This window comes from Mobula birostris (genome assembly GCF_030028105.1).
Source record: "Mobula birostris isolate sMobBir1 chromosome 1 unlocalized genomic scaffold, sMobBir1.hap1 SUPER_1_unloc_1, whole genome shotgun sequence".
Classification (NCBI taxonomy): domain Eukaryota; kingdom Metazoa; phylum Chordata; class Chondrichthyes; order Myliobatiformes; family Myliobatidae; genus Mobula; species Mobula birostris.
The window spans coordinates 979,121-1,000,573 of NW_027274035.1; the positions used below are offsets into that span (position 1 = coordinate 979,121).

Here is a 21,453-nt window from a genome sequence, read left to right on the forward strand (position 1 = left end):
TTGAGTCAAGAACTTGCATCAGGTCTGAGTGAGAACAAGGAAGATTGCCAATTAAACAGCAGTACAAATGGGGATGGCATAGAGGCTGGAGGGTGTAGGCAGAACCAGATGGGAATATGTAAACAGATAGCTAGAGAGGTTGGGAGGGATGAGCAAAGGGAGAAGAAAACTAGGTGAATCAGTGAATGTGTGTGAGAAGGGAACCCTGCTAGTGGAAAATTCAATATTCATACCACTGCTCTGTAACCTACCTGTGGAATAAAAATGTTGCCCTTCCAATTTGCGTAAGGTCCTCCGACACTGGAGAAGATTGAGTGTGGGAATGTGAAAGAGAGTTAAGGTGACATGCAAACATAAATTCCAGATGGCTGTGATAGATCTCACCTAGTCTAGACTTGACTTCACCAGTGTACAGGAAGCCACATTGTATGCATTGAATTCAATAGACTAGGTCGAAAAAGGTGCAGGTGAACCTCTTCCTCACTCAGAAGGGCTGTTTAGGTTGCTGGCTGGTGGTGAGAGCTGAAATGAAGAGACCGGTGTTATACCTCCCTCTGTTGCAGGGGAAAGTGCCAGGGGATGGTGGAAGTGGTGAGCAGACCAGTGTTTTCCAAAAAGAGCAATCCATTTGGAAAGGGAGTTTGGGATGGGGGTGAGATAACTGGTGGTAGGATCACATTGGAGCTGGCAGAAATAGTGGAGGATGTCATGTTAGATGAAAAGACTGGTAGGATGAAAGGTGAGGACCTTAGCAACTCTGATGTCCTGCTTACAGAAGGGTGGGTGAGAACAAACATTGCAGTGAACAGTGGGAAGTGCATGAGGACTACAGCATCTGCAGCAGAGGGGATGCCAGAATTCTAAAAAGAGGAGGACAGTTCAGATTACCTTGCCTCCATTCAGGGACCTAAAAAGTCCTTCCAGTCCATGTGCATTCCTACAACCTGATCTACTGCATTCAGTGTGAGTGATGTATCTTCCTCTCCACTAGTGAAATAGTGTAGACTGAGTGACAGCCTCTACCTGCAGCTGCATTCTGAGTGAGATCACCTGCCCTCTGTCTGCAGTGGCTATCTCAAGCTTTACGTTGTCAGTCATTTTACCTCTATCATCAGCCCATCAGTCCTCAGCCACCTCCATTGCTATGGAGAGGCAACGTGCAAGCTGGAAGAACAACATCTCACTTTCCACTTGGGTAACCTACAGCCCAAATGGTAAGAACAATGAATTTTTCATGCCAGGTAACCCTCGTCCCCAATGCTTTCCTTACACACACACACACACACTCACTCATTAACTCTCAGCTTTCCATCTAGTTTTCTTCTTCCTCTGTTTATCAATTCCATTCCCTTACCCCAACAGGTTCCACCTTACCATCAGCTCCTTCCCACATAGCTCAGTCTTCACCACCTGGTTCAATCTTCTCATCATCCCCTCCCCTTTAATTCCAACTATCGATCATCAACCTCTCTCTCATCTCCCTTGGTACTGCTATATACCTGTTACCTTTCTTGTTGCCACGCATACCTGATGCACAGTCTTGACCTGAAATGTCGACTCATGCCTTTTGCCCCCACAGATGCTGTTTGACCTGTTGAGTTCTTCCTTGCTTGTGTAAGGGGTTTCTTCTTTTATGTTACTGCTAGGCTAATAAAATGGCTTCTTTGTTATGTTATAATAAAGTGGCTTTTCTGTAATGTTAACTGCTGAGTTAACAGTAGCAGCTTGTTTGGGTTTTAATTACTGATAACGATAATTGTATTCATTTGCTAACCAATTGGGATAGATGTTATTCTTTCTTGTGTGTCTGTAAGCTATTGTTTTCATGGGCTTTGGGGAGAAGGCGCAATGGGGACAGAGAGAGGAGACGTGATGAGAGAGATGCTGTAAGATGGGCGAGGATCGGACCCACGAGGGAGTCCGAGGACCAGGGCTTTTCTGGAGGAGAACCGAAGAGGACGTGCTCTGGTCAACCACCATGGTTGGTCCCAGGCGGCAGGTCGGAGAGGATCGAATGGTGGAAAGACTCTGTTGGAAAGACTCTGTTAATTGAGCTCCAACAGTTGTGCACAAAGCGGTTGAACTTTGATAAGATTAGCACCTTATACTTTCCTTTCATATTGTATCTCTATTTATTACATAGTTCCAGCAAAATCTATAATGTGTAATCATTTAATCACATATGGTGTACTGTCTGTTATTTGGCGTGGTGGGGTACATCACACAGCATCTACACAAACTTGATTACCCGGTTTGGCGGGGCCGAAGGCTGCTCCGCCTAGATGAAAGCAAGCTGAGCGAGCCTGAGGCTTACCAGGAGGCTACATTTGTTATTCCAGATTCCAGCATCTGCAGTTTGTTTTATCTTCAATTAATAGTCTGAGAACAGGCCCGGTCATTATTTGAGAAAATTTTAACATTTAGATTTAGATTAAATTATGAGGACATTCAGTCCTCGTTTATTGTCATTTAGAAACGCATGCATTAAAAAATATGTTCCTCCAGAATGACATCACAAGAAAATACAGGACAAACCAAGACTAAAACTGACAAAACCACATAATTATAACATATAGTTACAACAGTGCAAAAAAATTTGATAAAGAGCAGACCATGGGCACGGTAAAAAAAGTCTCAAAGTCCCAATAGACACTTCATCCCACACAGACGATAGAAGGGAGGAACTCTCCCTGCCATGAACCTCCAAGCGCCGCCAACTTGCCGATGCAGCACCATTGGAAGCACTCGACAGCAGCGGACTCTGAGTCCGTCCGAAAACTTTGAGCCTCCGACCAGCCCCTCCGAGCACCATCCTCTGCCGAGCGCTTCGACCCCACCCCCGCTGCCCAGCAACAAGCAAAGCCGAGGACTCTGGGCCTACTCCTCCGGAATATGAATATTTATGAATATTTCATATTTGCAGCTCATTCCCAACTCTCAAGTGCCTCTTACAAAACCTTTTAAAAAGGAGAATTTTAATATTTATTTAGTGCACTATTTGTTGGAGAGAGAGCTGGTGAATGCAGAAGTGGTACAGGTGCTTGAAAATTAGCAGAAGGGTAAATTGTGGAGTCACTCTCTGTGCAAATAATGGCCCCATTTCCTACACAAGTTTAGAAAGTGTGGATCTGAATCTTTACTATTGCACACCTTTTCTTGTAGAGCTTCTATTTCACTGTACTGTACTTATTTAAAAGAAATACTTATTGGGACCTACCCTGCAAAATGTTTTCCAAGGAAATCCTGGAAATTCCGAATTTCTAACCGATTATCAATGATTGAATCCAATGTGCAATTGCGGAATTTTTCAGGAACTTTCTGCCAGTAGTTTTTACTTTTAGATTCATCGTGGATTTGTACATAACTGGGTGAATGATCAGGAAGAATAATTTCCTAAGAAGATTTTAAAATCACAATTAAATCCACATCAATTTAATCAATTCAATCAGCTTTTCCTTAAATGCATCAGAAGCTGCACCCCCACTGTGGTAGCACAATCTACATTTCCATCATATTTTGAGATTCCTTCCAAATCCCCTTTGTGACTGTATAATATTCATGGCCCCAAAATGAAAATATGCTGGGCACAAAATATGGCTGCTTGGTGTTTCAGTTTCATACAGTTCTGATTGCCCCATTATAGGAAGGATGTTGAGGCTTTGGAGAGGGTGCAGAAGAGATTTACCAGGATGCTGTCTGGTTTAGAGGGCATAAGCTGGATAAACTTGGGTTGTTTCCTCCGGAGCAGCAGAGGCTGAGGGGAGATTTGGTAGAGGTTTATAAGATTATGAGAGGCATCGGCAGAGTGAACAGTGAGTATCTGTTTCCCAGGGTTGAAATGTTTAATAGCAGAGGACTTGCATTGAAGGTGAGAGGGGGTAGATTCAAGGGGGAAGTGAGGGGTAAGATTTTTACTAAGAGAGTCATGGATGCCTTTAATGTGCCTGGTATGGTGGTAGAGTTAGAGGTATTGAAGAGATGATTAGATTGGCACATGGATGTAAGGAAGATGAAGGGATATAGACATGGTGTAGATAGGAGGGATTAGTGTTTGGGTGTTCAGGAACTGTGATGTTCTTGTTTCCTGTAAGTATGTGGAGTTGTCAGATCGTTCAAGTTCCAGGCAGGATCAAATATTCATCCGTAGGAAAAACCTAATCCATAATGATTAAAGCAATCAAAAGCCTAAAACCCCTGCATATCATGGAAATCTGAAATAAAAACAGAAAACGTTAGGAACACTCAGCAGGTCAGGCAACATCCATGGAGAGAGAAAGAGGGTCTCTTGTTTAGGGTCACAACTAGGCACAATTAGAAAACAAGGATATTCTAAATTGTAAATAAGGGATAGAGTGTAGAAGAAAACAGCAGTATTTGTGATAAGGGTAGGCCATGAGCGGCTGTGGTGACACTGGTGGAGTCAATGAACAGAAGGTGGCGAAGGATTATTGCAGCTGATCAGTCTGTGATGGACATAAAAGATGAATGAAAACATGACAGAAAGAAAGAATGCTGAACTTTGCTTCCCCTTCCAACATACTTTATACTGTATAGAGTGCTCAAGATTATGTCTTAGCACTCAAATTTGAATTATGCAATTTCAGAAACACAGCCCCATGAAAGGTTGTCAACATTAATTAAGTTCTCCACTCTTCGCAGATGGTACCTGAGCCGTTGGGTATTTTTAGCAGTCTCTCTTAATTCAGCCATAGTGTTTTGTAATGTAGCTCACAGTTTTTTTTTCTTTTAACAAGATATCTGCACTATCCAACAGTTTTGGTGACCAGCTAATAGATGGATCCGGGGAGATAAAGGCTATCCTCTCCTATTGCAGTTTCCAACACCTGATGGCAGCCCAACCATGAGCCAACTGGAGATCTATGACAGCCTGGCAAATACATGCTCATGGTCCAGAATACCACCAGTTTTCTGAAGACCATGTTCTGTTGCCTCATTGGCTCAAGGGGGATATTGCAAGATATGACCAAACAACATGGAAACATCACAGCAATCATACTTTATGACTGGCAAAAAGAATTCCATAGCCAATACCGAGGGAAAACAACAGTGAGGAGAACCAGAACCTAAGGACCTATCATATGCAAAGAACAGAAGATGGAGGAGACTGAAAGTTCTGGGAGGATGTGCCTGCCCAACATCAGCAGCTTCATCTTCCAGTGATGGGAAAGGCGCACAGTCAGGGTGGACAATAAGAGATTTCTTTACAGAGATATTCCTCAGGTCAATCAAAGTCTCCATACAAAACAAGTGACCACCTTCAAATTTGTTACCACAGTATATTAATTTAAAAGAATTACATTTACAGTGAATTCCGGTTAATCGGGCCATTGATTTATTGGAGTGGCTGCAGATTTAGGCCAACTCTTAAAGAACAAAAGTAATTGAGAAAACAGCTGGGATTCCCTTCATTTATTTGGGTCACTATGTCACTTAATTGGGACAGGAGACCGTTGTCAAACAATTTCAAACTAGCTTCAGTCACATGCACTTGTGTGGCTGTTAGACACTACACCATGCTTAGAGTGAACAGTTTTTAAATAGCGTCAGTTATGTGTGCTTGTGTTATGTTATCCATTTGGGTCAAAGGACGCTAATTCAAAAAGAAGTGATTTTTGATAATTTTCCTTTTTTTTAAATTTTTGAATTTAACGAATTTCATACCATTCCAAGATGCCACAAAAAGATTTGTTATTTAGTATCTGCAACAAGGTGGTGCTGAGACATCAATAGTCATAAAATCGGTATGAATCAGTCACCAATACAGAAATGTGGCTGCAAGGTGGCTGAAACTGTGAACTTCATATTCCAGGGTATTTAACATTTAGGAAGGTTAGATAAAAAGGAGAAAGATGTGGTATGGTGATGTTAGTACAGCAGCATGGAACTATTTTGGTTCAATGGTATTGAATCATAATTGGTTGAGTTATAACCAAGTAAAAGTAAAGCCACCAAGGGGAGCTATCTACAGAACTTCAAGTAGTAATTGTGGGTTCAAGTAAATGTGGGTTCTGTGTGAATAAGTAATATGAGTAATATGGTAATCATGAAAGACCTTAATCTATGGTAGACAGCTCGATTCAAATCAGTGCTAACAGTGTGTTTCTGGAATCCATTCTTCGTTCTAGCCCGCAGATTTCAGGTATAGATAATGTTTTGAATTGACCCAGGGAAGAAATTATTTTCAACCTAGTACTGTGCAGCAAGAGGGGATATAAAACATAGTTCTTGACCTCTCAATCTACAATCTGCCTCGTTATGATTTAGTACCTTATTGCCTACCTGCACTGCACTTACTCTGTATTTTTATCATCTTACATTGAATGATCTCTGTGCACTGTGTAATGATTTGATCAGTATGAACAGTATGCACAACAAGCTTTTCACTGTACCTTACTACATATGACAATAATTAACCAATTCCAATTTCAATGTTACTAATCTTGTAGTGAAGGGAGCCTCAGGAAAGAATACCCATAATATGATAGAGTTCTATAGTCAGTTTGAAACTAATGTAGTTGAATGTGAAATTTGGATTTTCAGTCGGTACAAAGGCAACTGTGAAAGTATGGGAGACAATTTGGCTGTGGTAGGAAGGCAAGCTCTGTTAAAATGGGCAGATAATTAACAGCATTTGATGAAATATTGAATAATTAGTGACAAGTATAAGCATGGGAAAGTCTGCAGATGCTTGAAATCCAGAGCAACACACACAAAATGCTGGAGGAACTCAGCAGGTCAGGCAGCATCTATGGAAACGAACAGATGGTTGACATTTCAGGCCAAGACCCTTTTTCAGGACTGATGAGGAAGGGGGAAGATGCCAGAAAGTGACAAATATATTTATTCCTTGAGGTCAACAGGAGAATTTACCCAATGGGAGAAATTAAAAATAGTTTCCATTGCTTATGGATGACCTGACTTATAAAAATACAATTTCATGCTAATTCCCTCATACATTTTTAAAAACATTTTCAAGCTAATAATAATAAAAATGGTTTATGGTACTCATTGATGACTGGATAAAGTATATATTTCATTAGGTGTTGGGTAGTGGTTGGCTGATTATTCAATAAAATGGAAAAAATGTAGCAAGTGCATACAGAATGCAGTTACTATCAAAAATGGACATTTCTAACCAATTCTTAGGAACAAACCCCTTGTGTAAATGTGGCTGTCTGAACTACATTTAGGAAAATTATTAGTTGCCATAAAAAGCAGTAAGCCTAAAGTCTTGGAGCATTTTAGAATCTATTGAAGGATAACCAAGGGAAACTGTTAAAATGAAAATCTAAAGTTAGAGGAACATAAAAAGGCACTGATGGATTTGTAAAATGAAAGCTCCAGTGAAGGTAATATATTGAGATGGGAGAATATCTAACTGCTAATACAGAAATGGCAGAGCAATTAAACAAATATTTTGTAGAATAATAATCAAAAATAATTTCCCGAAATACCAGTGAAACAAAAGTCCATGGAAAATAAGGACAAGAAAACAAAATAGTAAAACAATATACCTCAATAATTTAATGTATTTATAAATGGATAAATCCCAAGGACCTGATGATCTAATCCCTGAGTTTTGAAAGGGGTGACTTTAGAGAGAGTTTAAGCTCAGTTAATTATCTTACAAATTTTATGGGTTCTGGAATTCAATAGTTCCTGCAGATTGGAGCATAGCAAATGTGAGCTTACTATTTAAGAAAGGAGAGAGAGAGAAAACAGGGAACTAATCAAATTACTAGTTTAACAGTAGTAGTTGGGAAAATGCTGGGGTCTATAACAAAAGGTGTGATATCAATATGTTTAGAAAATAACGTGGCTAGACAGTGTCAACATGTATTTTTTGCAGGGTAACCATCTTTGATTAATCTATTCTGGTGCCGTGAGTTTGTATGCAACAGAATAGACAAAGGAACCAGAGGACTTTCAGAAGGCTTTCTCAAAGGTTCAAGGAGATTGGCAAACAAGATTACAGTATTGAAATTGGGGAGGAAGGGGGTATGCATTGAGAGTTGGCAAATAGAAAACAAAGTGGGAATAAACAAATTCTTCCCAAGTTGACAGACGATGACTAGTTATGTATTGGAGGGACCAGCTATTTACAACCTATATTGATGCTGAGATACATCCTAGGATGCGCTGGGACACAACATCAGTGATGTAATCTGGGATCATCGGGTGTTTTGGGTCTTTCAACATCAGACAATCTTGCCCAGGTGATCCAGCCAGGGTTGATTAGGCCCCAGCTTATGTCCCAGCAGCAATGGTCCACAGGTCACACGTCTTGATCCATAGCTGTCTGGAAGCTTGCTCTGCAGCATCTGTGTCAGTCCTAATGGCTGCTTTCTTTGCAACCCCCGTAATGCCAAGGAGAGAGCAGGTTCTGTAGAACGAGCAAAACCTCTACACCCCACCTCTATAGGTTCACATCATGCCCTCCACCCATGTCTCGGACACTACCTGCTCCTAGTATTGGCTTTCTTAAGTTCAAATGCCTCTTCAAACTAGTCTTGATGATTTAGCTGAGGGTATCAAATGTAACACTTCTAAATTTACTGATAACACAAAACAATAAAGAGGTATGAGTAACCTTGAGGATGTCAAGAGATTCAAGAGGATCTAGTCAAACACAGTAAGTAGACAACGTCATGTCAGATGGAGTACAATGGCGAAAAATGTGAGGTTTTCCACTTTGGTAGGGAAAATCCTGTGGATGAGGTGCAGGTCTGTCAGGGTATCTGGTGCTCCCATGCAAAATCCTCTTCATTAGTGAGATCCAACAGAGACTGGGGCACTGCTTCATTGAACACCCTCATTCTGTCCACAACAGCCAGGATCTCTCAGTGGCTATCCACTTCAGTTCCACTTCCCGTTCCCATACAACATGTCTGCCCCTGACCGCTCTACTGCCATAATAATGCTAAGTGCATTTTGGAGGCCAAATACACTTCATATTCCTTCTGGATAGTCTATAACCTGATGGCAATTTCTGGTAACCACTTCCCTCGGTTCCCCTTATTCTGGTGGCCCTCTAGTGCTTTCTGTTCCTCTCCCCCACCCTCATGACCCGCCCATACCCTTCCTCTGGTTCCACAACTTCTTCCCTTTATCCTATGGTCCAGCATTCTCTGCTATCAGATTATTTTTTCTTCAGTGTATCACATAACTTTCTCCCCCAACCAGCCACCTTCCCCCTCACCTATCAACTGCCAGCTTGCACTCTTCCCCCTCCCCCCACCTTCCTATTCTGGCTTCTGTTTGCTTTTTTTCCAATCCGGGTGAGGGGTCTTGGCCTGTAACATCAACTGTTTATTTCCCTCCATAGACGTTGCCTAACCTGCAGAGTTCCTCCAGCATCATCACTAATGGAATGCTTACTTATGTTCATTAGGTGCTTAAGCAACAGGGTTACACCTCTAAATAAAACTTAAGGCAAAAGTTATAAATGCTGGTTAAGATTAGGTACATATTCAAGAGTGCCACAGCCTGAGTGTCTATAGGCATTGTGATAACCACTACACTACCGTGCCACCCCCAAAAAATTATATTAACAAAAATAATCAGTGTGGCAACTGAGACTGGAGACTCTTACTTCTTATGCTTGGTGTTTCTGTAAATATACCTAATATTCCTTTTTTTCAAAATACACAGAGCTATTTACTTTATTTGGCCAAATCTTATTTTGCAGTTTTTGAAGTTTCTTGTAGTATGCTGTATCCAAATGTCGAGTCTCTCTTACAAGGTTCACCTGGAAATGAAAGATGACCAGAGTGTCACTGAACAATACTAACACAAGGATTAAAGAGATTGTAGATTAGCTTTATTTGACCCAGGTACTGTACATCAAAACATTGAAACATACAAAGAAATGTGTCACTTGCATCAACAGCCAACACAGATGTGCTGGGGCAACCTGCAGTATTGCCATACCCACAACTCACCAATCCTAACCATTGGAATGTGGGTGGAATGTGGAGTGCCTGGAGGACACCCATGCAGTCATGGGAAGAAAGTACAAACTCCTTACTTTTTTTAAGTACAAACACCTTACAGCTGGAACAGTAAAACACATCATTCCAATAGTATGTACTGGATGATGATGAGAATTTCAGTCAACTTTCAGTATAATTTCCATTTACTTCAGGAGGTATTTTTGCAGAAGGAGACAAAATAAAAACTGTCTAACGGGTTCACTCTAGAATGGTATATATTTTCAGATCAGCTACTTTAAACATACACAGTGGGGTCCAATTAATCCAGGCAGCCGCTTATTTGAGCAACTCTTAAAGAACAAAAACTAATTGAGAAAGTAGCCTGGATTTGCCTTCCTTTATTTGGTGCTTAACGGGGACAGGGGATTGATGCCAAACGGTTTGTAACTAGAGTTCATCTTGTGCGCTTGTGTGTCCGTTATACACGACACTGTGCTTAGAGCAAACAGTTTTTAAATAGCGACAGTTGTGTATGCGTTCAAAAAGCAGTGACTTTTAGTCACTGACTGTTGGTAAGAAATAAGCAGCAAGACAATTTAGAACTGTTTTTATCACTGTGATTTCAAACATTCAGGCTCAGAGATGCCAGAAGTGGCTGGGATTGAAAAGGAAATTATTTCACTACTTCAGCAAGTGAGGAACTATAAAGAATTTGAAAGTAATAACAACCATCTTGAATGTTGCAATGAAAATGAACATTTGGAGGATGCTATCGTCAAAAGCATTGTACGATGGAGTCCATTATCTGCAAAAGGGGTCTGCACTGATTTTGTTTGCTTACAATCAATCAAAAGAACATGGCAGTGTATGCTGAATGAATTCTTCCATCAATAACTATTAGGAACTAATGCACAATTTCATAGCTCTGTGGTAGTATTGGTAGTCTTCTAATTTGTTCTGTATCTATCTAAATATATAATTTGTTACTCAGTAATTTGTCTTTTTTATACCTATGAATAAATAATATAATGGGACAGTAAACATACAGTAGATAAGTTTACACAAGCACAATAAGTTTTCTAAAGATTGGCTTATTTTTTATCTTATGTATAGCAAAACATTGCAAGATATGTTACTTGCATCAAATCTAATCAGCGAGTATTGCACTGGGTGTGTAAGTGGTGCCACGCTTCTAGTGCCAACATGGCATGCCCACAACTTAATAACCCTAACTTTACATTTTTGGAATGTGGCAGGAAACCTGAGTACCCAGAGAGCATAAAAATTCCTTACTGACAGCAGTGGGAAACAGACACCAATAGCATTTTTGTAAAGTGTTGCTTAATCATTGCAATACTGAGTCACTTACCTTGCATTTCTCCAATTTGAAACCCTTTGACACAAAGATAAAAACATTTATCAAAATAATAGCAAAATAGACATTTTATTGAGGGAGTTGGGAGGGTGTGAGGATAGTCATGCTCAGTGAGATTTTTCTCTTTTCCAGCAATAAATGATCTGTCAGCAATCACTGAGATCCTCATATTCAGTTATTAAAGCTCAGTCATCATATCAAGAAGATCTAGAAGACCAGTGCTCCCTTAGAGATAACTATTTCACACATGGTCCTTATTAACAGAATGGAGATCAAATTATCTGCTAGTTTTATTAATGAGGAAAGAATAAACAATATAGAAAAACACAGAAATAAAGTAATACAAAATGACCAATTTCTAGTCTAGTTGGATAAATACCGTAGATTATACCTTTCTGAACCTTGACATGTCTATTTCAATCATATGAATCCATGGTACCAGAAGCAAGATAAGAGTGTGTTCCTCTATTTGATCAAACAAGTCTTCAAAAGGTGGCTCCAATTGTTTATAGATGCTTTTCCTATTCTCTGCATTTAATTCAACATCTGATGAAGACCCATCAACAATGTATGTTGCAAAAATGTACTAAAACATATGGAAATAATACGAAAAGCTCAGTCAGAAATCAGTAAAGTTTAAAACATAGAACATAAAGTTCCCTAAGAATATAAAATATTATTTTGGCCTAAAATAAACTGGATTACAAAATCAGGCAAACATGAGCGATTCAATTACCTAAAATTTCCAAGGAAGTCCAGTCAGTAGGGCTGTTCATCTCATTCTTAAAATATTAGAGGAATCAACGTGACAAGAAACTAGTAACAATAATTTCCCCGACTATCTTACCACCCTCCCATAAATCTTCCACTGAGTTGTGGAATTATTTAAATATGAAAATATCCCAGTTTGTAACTCATAACTCTTACAAAACTGTGGTGAGAATAATCACGTTACAGACATTTATACTGTAGCTTATTTTCAAAAGCTAGCTAATTAATGAGAATATCGTTAAAGAAATCCCAGCTAAATAAAATCATTAAAAATGTTGGAATTCTTCTGCTCTTCCACTCCAACTCAGACATATTTTATAGCCCTGATGTCAGCAATCAGATATGAAGAAGAATCAGTGTGTTTTTTTTTATAATAGTTCGCTAACTACAGCTTAGTTATTCATTGGGGCTGATTAGGTTGGAGGCTGGGATGTGGTGTTGAAGGTGATAGGGCAGCACTTGGACATAGAAGTCATGGATCAGAGTTTCCGCATGTGATGTGGAATTTTAACTCCATGCATCTTTTGGGCCTGACGTTGAGAAGTCAGCTTGATTGGCTTAAAGTTAGATGGGAAAGACTCAATGAAGACACAAGACCAGAATGTTTAGATTCCCAACTTCAAGGCTAGGGGAAGGAGAGGGCGGGTGCAGGGGCTGTGATGGGCTTAATCTCTAACCATGGAAAAGAGCTTTCAAATTAATGCAATCTTTACCTGTAGAAGTTTGAGAGACTTCTAAGTTTTTTTTTACAATGGAGGTGCAGGGGGAGAAGCCAAATGTTTGGATGGAAGTACTCTGCTCCGATTGGTTCCCAAAGGAATGTGTGATAGTGACAATTTCGAGGACAAAGTATGCACTGCTTCACTGCAGTTTCCTGGCCACACTAGAACCTATAAAGCAGGTTGAATTGGAACTTCAGAAAAAATACCTTGATGAATAACCTTGTCTCAATGGAATGTCTTGTCCTAAAACTTCAGCTGTTTATTCTTTTCCATAGAATCTGCCTGACTTACTAAGTTCTTCCACACTTTGTGTGTGTTTCTCTGGATTTCCAGCATCAGTAGAATCTCGTGCTTAGGAAAAAAAATCCCCCTGGAGGCTAGTTATCTGCTCACTCCTTTTATAGCTCCAATAGAGCATTCTGTCTGTTGGTTGGGCAAGCTGCTTGACTTTCTGCAAAATATTTCCAAACCTCATACACTTTGACAATAAGACTTGCCCCATTATTAGTTTTATAACTTGCCTGAGCTTGTCTCTTGAGTTTGAAAGGTTGGAAAATTTCTGCATAGAAAAGTTGCTGATATTCCCTCAGGTCTTTCCACAGGTTTATAGCATTTCTCCATAACTGGAAAATAGTGAGGAAAAGAGTTAATACTTTACAATCAAGAAACTTCAAATACTGAGCCTCTGTACCTCCTTCCGCAAATGAATCCTTGACTTCATGATCGGGAGACCACAATGAGTGAGGATCAGAAATCTCCTCCTCACTGTCAATCAACACAGGCACACATCAAGGATGTGCCCTTAGCTCATTGCTCTAACTTCCTTACACTCATGACAATGTGATTAGACTCAGTCAAATGCCATCTATAAATTTGCCGATGACACCACTATAGTTGGCAGAATCTCAGATGGTAATGACGAGGCATGCAGGAGTGAGTTAGATCAGCAGGTGGTGTGGTGTCACAGCAACAACCTTGCACACGATGTTTTGGAGCATGTTGATATTAAGGGAGAGGAGGTGTTGGAGTTGTTAAAATACGTTAGGATGGATAAGTCCCCAGGGCCTGATGGAATATTCCCCAGGCTGCTCCACAAGGTGAGGGAAAAGATTGCTGAGCCTCTGGCTAGGATCTTTATGTCCTCGTTGTCCATGGGAATGGTACTGGAGGATTGGAGGGAGGCGAATGTTATCCCCTTGTTCAGAAAAGGTAGTAGGGATAGTCTGGGTAATTATAGACCAGTGAGCTTACGTCTGTGGTGGAAAAACTGTTGGAAAAGATTCTTAGAGACAGGATCTATGGGCATTTAGAGAATCATGGCCTGATCAGGGACAGTCAGCATGGCTTTGTGAAGGGCAGATCATGTCTAACAAGCCTGATAGAGTTCTTTGAGGAGGTGACCAGGCATATAGATGAAGGTAGTGCAGTGGATGTGATCTATATGGATTTTAGTAAGGCATTTGACAAGGTTCCACACAGTAGGCTTATTCAGAAAGTCAGAAGGCATGGGATCCAGGGAAGTTTGGTCAGGTGGATTCAGAATTAGCTTGCCTGCAGAAGGTAGAGGGTTGTGGTGGTGAGAGTACATTTGGATTGGAGCGTTGTGACTAGTGGTGTCCCACAAGGATTGGTTATGGAACCTCTACTTTCGTGATTTTTATTAACGACCTGGATGTGGGGGTAGAAGGGTGGGTTGGCAAATTTGTAGACAACACAAAGGTTGGTTGTGTTGAGGGTAGTGTAGAGGATTGTCGAAGAATGCAGAGAGACATTGATAGGATGCAGAAGTGAGCTGAGAAGTGGCAGATGGAGTTCAACCCGGAGAAGTGTGAGGTGGTACACTTGGGAAGGACAAACTCCAAGGCAGAGTACTAAATAAATGGCAGGATACATGGTAGTGTGGATGAGCAGAGGGATCTGGGGATACATGTCCACAGATCCCTGAAAGTTGCCTCACAGGTAGATAGGGTAGTTAAGAAAGCTTATGGGGTGTTAGCTTTCATAAGTCGAGGGATAGATTTTAAGAGTCATGAGGTAATGATGCAGATCTATAAAACTCTGGTTAGGCCACACTTGGAGTACTGTGTCCAGTTCTGGTCGCCTCACAATAGGAAGGATGTAGAAGCATTGGAAAGGGTACAGAGGAGATTTATCCGGATGCTGCCTGGTTTAGAGAGTATGCATTATGCTCAGAGATTAAGGGAGCTATGGCTTTACTCTTTGGAGAGAAGGAGGATGAGAGGAGATATGATAGAGGTATGCAAGATATAAAGAGGAATAGATAGAGTGGACAGCCAGTGCCTATTCCCCAGGGCACCACTGCTCAATACTAGAGGACGTGGCTTTAAGGTAAAGGGTGGGAAGTTCAGGGACATTAGAGGAAGGTTTTTTACTCAGAGAGTGGTTGGTGCATGGAATGCACTGCCTGGGTCAGTGGTGGAGGCAGATACACTAGTGAAATTTAAGAGACTACTAGACAGGTATATGGAGGAATTTAAGGTGGGGGATTATATGGGAGCCTAGTCATCATATGGGAGCCCAAGCATGGGAGGATGAACCCTGGGCGCCCTCCCTAGACTATGGTCAACATGCTCCTAGAAGACAGCAGCGCAGCTAATGTAGATGAACTGAACACATCGATGAGGGAGAGGGAGAAGTGGAGAGTCCTTCATCATGCCCGACACCGGCCCCCTAGGCCTGAGTTGACGTAGTAGTAGTTATATGGGAGGCAGGGTTTAAGGGTCGGCACAACATTGTGGGCCGAAGGGACTGTACTGTGCTGTACTATTCCATGTTCTATGTTCTTTCCACCTCTGATCCCCCAATGAGGACTGGCTCATAGACCTCCGGTTTCCCTCTATTGAAGTCAATAAGCAGCTCCTTGGTCTTGATGACATTGAAAGAGAGAAATTGTTGTTGTGGCACTATTCATCCAGAATTTCAATCTCCCTCCTATATACTGATTCATCATCATCCTTGATTCAGCCAACAGCAGTGGTTTTGTCAGCAAACTTAAAAAATGGCATTGGAGCTGTGCTTTGTTACACAGTCATAAGTGTAAATCGAGTAGAGCAGGGGGCTAACCACTCAGCCTTGTGGTACACCTGTGCTGATGGAGATTCTGGAGGAGATGTTGTTATCAATCCGAATTGACTCTGGTCTGCAAGTGAGGAAATTGAGAATCCAATGATGGTTGAATGGCAAGTGAGATTAAATGACAAGAAAATGGATGGAAATGGGGCATATAACAATTACAAGATGGTGTAATATAAACAATAATTTATGAGATTGTTGAACTTTGTGAACAATTAAAATTTTAGTTTATATCTCATTCCCTTTGGCCATAGAACATAGAATAGTACAGCACAGTACAGGCCCTTTGGCCCACAATGTTGTGCCGACCCTCAAACCCTGCCTCCCATATAAGCCTCCACCTTAAATTCCTCCATATACCTATCACTTAGTCTCTTAAACTTCACTAGTGTATCTGCCTCCACCACTGACTCAGGCAGTGCATTCCATGCACCAACCACTCTCTGAGTAAAAAACCTTCCTCTAATATCCCCCTTGAACTTCCCACCCCTTACCTTAAAGCCATGTCCTCTTGTATTGAGCAGTGGTGCCCTGGAGAAGAGGCGCTGGCTATCCACTCGATCTATTCCTCTTATTATCTTGTACACGTCTATCATGTCTCCTCTCATCCTCCTTCTCTCCAAAGAGTAAAGCCTTAGCTCCCTTAATCTCTGATCATAGTGCATACTTTCTAAACCAGGCAGCGTCCTGGTAAATCTCCTCTGTACCCTTTCCAATGCTTCCACATCCTTCCTATAGTGAGGTGACCAGAACTGGACACAGTACTCCAAGTGTGGCCTAACCAGAGTTTTATAGAGCTGCATCATTACATCGCGACTCTTAAACTCTATCCCTCGACTCATGAAAGCTAACACCCAATAAGCTTTCTTAACTACCTTATCCACCTGTGAGGCAACTTTCAGGGATCTGTGGACATGTACACCGAGATCCCTCTGCTCCTCCACACTACCAAGTATCCTGCCATTTACTTTGTACTCTGCCTTGGAGTTTGTCCTTCCAAAGTGTACCACCTCACACTTCTCTGGGTTGAACTCCATCTGCCACTTCTCAGCCCACTTCTGCATCCTATCAATGTCTCTCTGCAATCTTTGACAATCCTTTACACTATCTACAACACCACCAACCTTTGTGTTGTCTGCAAACTTGCCAACCCACCCTTCTACCCCCACATCCAGGTCGTTAATAAAAATCACAAAAAGTAGAAGTCCTAGAACAGATCCTTGTGGGACACCACTAGTCACAATCCTCCAATCTGAATGTACTCCCTCCACCACCACACTCTGCCTTCTGCAGGCAAGCCAATTCTGAATCCACCTGGCCAAACTTCCCTGGATCCCATGCCTTCTAACTTTCTGAATAAGCCTACCATGTGGAACCTTGTCGAATGCCTTACTAAAATCCATATAGATCACATCCACTGCACTACCCTCATCTATATGCCTGGTCACCTCCTCAACGAACTCTATCAGGCTTGTTAGACATGATCTGCCCTTCACAAAGCCATGCTGACTGTCCCTGATCAGACCATGATGCTCTAATTGCCTATAGATCCTATCTCTAAGAATCTTTTCCAACAGCTTTCCCACCACAGACGTAAGGCTTACTGGTCTATAATTACCCGGACTATCCCTACTACCCTTTTTGAACAAGGGGACAACATTCGCCTCCCTCCAATCCTCCGGTACCATTCCCATGGACAACGAGGACATAAAGATCCTAGCCAGAGGCTCAGCAATCTCTTCTCTCGCCTCGTGGAGCAGCCTGGGGAATATTCCGTCAGGCCCCGGGGACATATCTGTCCTAATGTATTTTAACAACTCCAACACCTCCTCTCCCTTAATATCAACATGCTCTAGAACATCAACCTCACTCATATTGTCCTCACCATCATCAAGTTCTCTCTCATTGCTGAATACTGAAGAGAAGTATTCATTGAGGACCTCGCTCACTTCCACAGCCTCCAGGCACATCTTCCCACCTTTATCTCAAATCAGTTCTACCTTCACTCCTGTCGTCCTTTTTTTCTTCACATAATTGAAGAATGCCTTGGGGTTTTCCTTTACCCTACTCGCCAAGGCCTTCTCATGCCCCCTTCTTGCTCTTCTCAGTCCCTTCTTAAGCTCCTTTCTTGCTTCCCTATATTCCTCAAGAGACCCATCTGATCCTTGCTTCCTAAACCTCATGTATGCTGCCTTCTTCCACCTGCCTAGATTTTCCACCTCACGTCACCCATGGTTCCTTCACCCTACCATTCTTTATCTTCCTCACCGGGACAAATTTATCCCTAACATCCCGCAAGTGATCTCTAAACATCAACCACATGTCCATAGTACATTTCCCTGCAAAAACATCATCCCAATTCACACCCACAAGTTCTAGCCTTATAGCCTCATAATTTGCCTTTCCCCAACTAAAAATTTTCCTGTCCTCTTTGATTCTATCCTTTTCCATGATAATGCTAAAGGCCAGGGAGCGGTGGTCACTGTCCCCCAGATGCTCACCCACTGAGAGATCTGTGACCTGACCCGGTTCATTACCTAGTACTAGATCTAGTATGGCATTCCCCCTGGTCGGCCTGTCCACATACTGTGACAGGAATCCATCCTGGACACACTTAACAAACTCTGCCCCATCTAAACCCTTGGAACTAATCAGGTGCCAATCAATATTAGGGAAGTTTAAGTCACCCATGATAACAACCCTGTTATTTTTGCACCTTTCCAAAATCTGCCTCCCAATCTGCTCCTCTGTATTTCTGCTGCTACCAGGGGGCCTATAGAATACGCCCAATAGAGTAACTGCTCCCTTCCTGTTCCTGACTTCCACCCATATTGACTCAAAAGAGGATCATAGAAACATAGAAACATAGAAAATAGGTGCAGGAGTAGGCCATTCGGCCCTTCGAGCCTGCACCGCCATTTATTATGATCATGGCTGATCATCCAACTCAGAACACCGCCCCAGCCTTCCCTCCATACCCCCTGACCTCCGTAGCCACAAGGGCCATATCTAACTCCCTCTTAAATATAGCCAATGAACTGGCCTCAACTGTTTCCTGTGGCAGAGAATTCCACAGATTCACCACTCTCTGTGTGAAGAAGTTTTTCCTAATCTCGGTCCTAAAAGGCTTCCCCTCTATCCTCAAACTGTGACCCCTCGTTCTGGACTTCCCCAACATCGGGAACAATCTTCCTGCATCTAGCCTGTCCAATCCCTTTAGGATCTTATACGTTTCAATCAGATCCCCCCTCAATCTTCTAAATTCCAACAAGTACAAGCCCAGTTCATCCAGTCTTTCTTCATATGAAAGTCCTGCCATCCCAGGAATCAATCTGGTGAACCTTCTTTGTACTCCCTCTATGGCAAGGATGTCTTTTCTCAGATTAGGGGACCAAAACTGCACACAATACTCCAGGTGTGGTCTCACCAAGGCCTTGTACAACTGCAGTAGTACCTCCCTGCTCCTGTACTCGAATCCTCTCGCCATAAATGCCAGCATACCATTCGCCTTTTTCACCGCCTGCTGTACCTGCATGCCCACTTTCAATGACTGGTGTATAATGACACCCAGGTCTCGTTGCACCTCCCCTTTTCCTAATCGACCACCATTCAGATAATAATTTGTTGTCCTGTTTTTGCCACCAAAGTGGATAACTTCACATTTATCCACATTAAATTGCATCTGCCATGAATTTGCCCACTCACCCAACCTATCCAAGTCACCCTGCATCCTCTTAGCATCCTCCTCACAGCTAACACTGCCACCCAGCTTCGTGTCATCCGCAAACTTGGAGATGCTGCATTTAATTCCCTCATCCAAGTCATTAATATATATTGTAAACAACTGGGGTCCCAGCACTGAGCCTTGCGGTACCCCACTAGTCACCGCCTGCCATTCTGAAAAGGTCCCGTTTATTCCCACTCTTTGCTTCCTGTCTGCTAACCAACTCTCCACCCACACCAATACCTTACCCCCAATACCGTGTGCTTTAAGTTTGCACACTGATCTCCTGTGTGGGACCTTGTCAAAAGCCTTCTGAAAATCCAAATATACCACATCCACTGGTTCTCCCCTATCCACTCTACTAGTTACATCCTCAAAAAATTCTATGAGATTCGTCAGACATGATTTTCCTTTCACAAATCCATGCTGACTTTGTCCGATCATTTCACCACTTTCCAAATGTGCTGTTATCACATCCTTGATAACTGACTCCAGCAGTTTCCCCACCACCGACGTTAGGCTAACCGGTCTATAATTCCCCGGTTTCTCTCTCCCTCCTTTTTTAAAAAGTGGAGTTACCTTAGCCACCCTCCAATCCTCAGGAACTAGTCCAGAATCTAACGAGTTTTGAAAAATTATCACTAATGCATCCACTATTTCTTGGGCTACTTCCTTAAGCACCCTGGGATGCAGACCATCTGGCCCTGGGGATTTATCTGCCTTCAATCCCTTCAATTTGTACATTACCCACCCTTTCTGTAGCTGTAATAGTATCCCTGACCAGTAATGCTACTCCTCCTCCCCTTTTTCCGCCCTCTCTATCCCTTTTAAAGCACTGAAATCCAGGAATATTGAGAATCCATTCCTGCCCTGGTGCCAGCCAAGTCTCTGTAATGGCCACTACATCATAATTCCATGTATGTATCCAAGCTCTCAGTTCATCACCTTTGTTCCTGATGCTTCTTGCATTGAGGTACACACATTTCTACCTTACTGTCTTTACCCTGTTTATTCTGCTTCTCTTTCCTCAAAGCCTCTCTGTATGTTAGATCTGGCTTTACTCCATGCACTCCTTTCACTGCTCTATCGCTCTGGGTCCCATCCCTCTCGCAAATTAGTTTAAACCCTCCCGAACCATGCTAGCAAAACCATGCAGGCCCTGATTCATTAAGCCATTGGTCAGTTAATCAACCTTAAATCCAATTAATCCAAATGGGCATGGTCTAGATAAACGATCGTGACCTGAAACTTCCTCAGGTGCTTGTTGAACTATTGAGTTCCTCAGCATCTTGTTTTTTTGTGCAAGAATCCAGGATATTAATTCTGCTGGTGTCCCATGACTAACCAAATGGTCTGAATTTTGTAGTCACGTGTAGAGGACTCACAATCATGAGAAAATCTGCAATCCTGGAAATCTCCCCTCCCCGCACCTTCTTACTCTCTCATCTCATCTCTTTTTTCCCCAATCCTGAGGGCAGGTCTCTGCCCGAAATGTTGACTGCTTAATCTTTTCATAGATGCTGCCTGACCTGCTGAGTTCTGCCAGCATCTTGTATGTGTAGAGGACTGTCGGTTTGTCACTGATCTCTGAAATAAATTGAAATCTAGTTTGGAAATGTTTTCTCCAGAAAGTGCCAGAAGGAATCCTTCCTGCCAAGGTAGCTTAAGTTTCATCTACAAAAACAAACTGACAAACCCACACTCCTAAAGTAGCCAACAGGCAAAGCTGTGAATCACAACATGATCTAACAGCACTGAAGTAGCAAAAGAAACAAAAACATTGACCATCACCTATCATTTGTTTTCAAATACAAT

General features: G+C 42.0%; 1 protein-coding gene across 1 annotated transcript in view; it reads right to left on the minus strand.

Moving 5' to 3' along the window:
- Positions 1 to 21,453, minus strand: part of LOC140191985 (regulator of G-protein signaling 22-like) — a 204,855-nt gene that overhangs the window by 61,361 nt on the left and 122,041 nt on the right. Inside the window, exons 13-16 of the mRNA XM_072249889.1 lie at positions 13,343 to 13,444; positions 11,720 to 11,914; positions 9,683 to 9,769; positions 3,218 to 3,393 (exon numbers count right to left, since the gene is read on the minus strand). Of these exons, the coding sequence (XP_072105990.1) occupies positions 3,218 to 3,393; positions 9,683 to 9,769; positions 11,720 to 11,914; positions 13,343 to 13,444 (560 nt within the window). The remainder of the gene's footprint in view (positions 1 to 3,217; positions 3,394 to 9,682; positions 9,770 to 11,719; positions 11,915 to 13,342; positions 13,445 to 21,453) is intronic.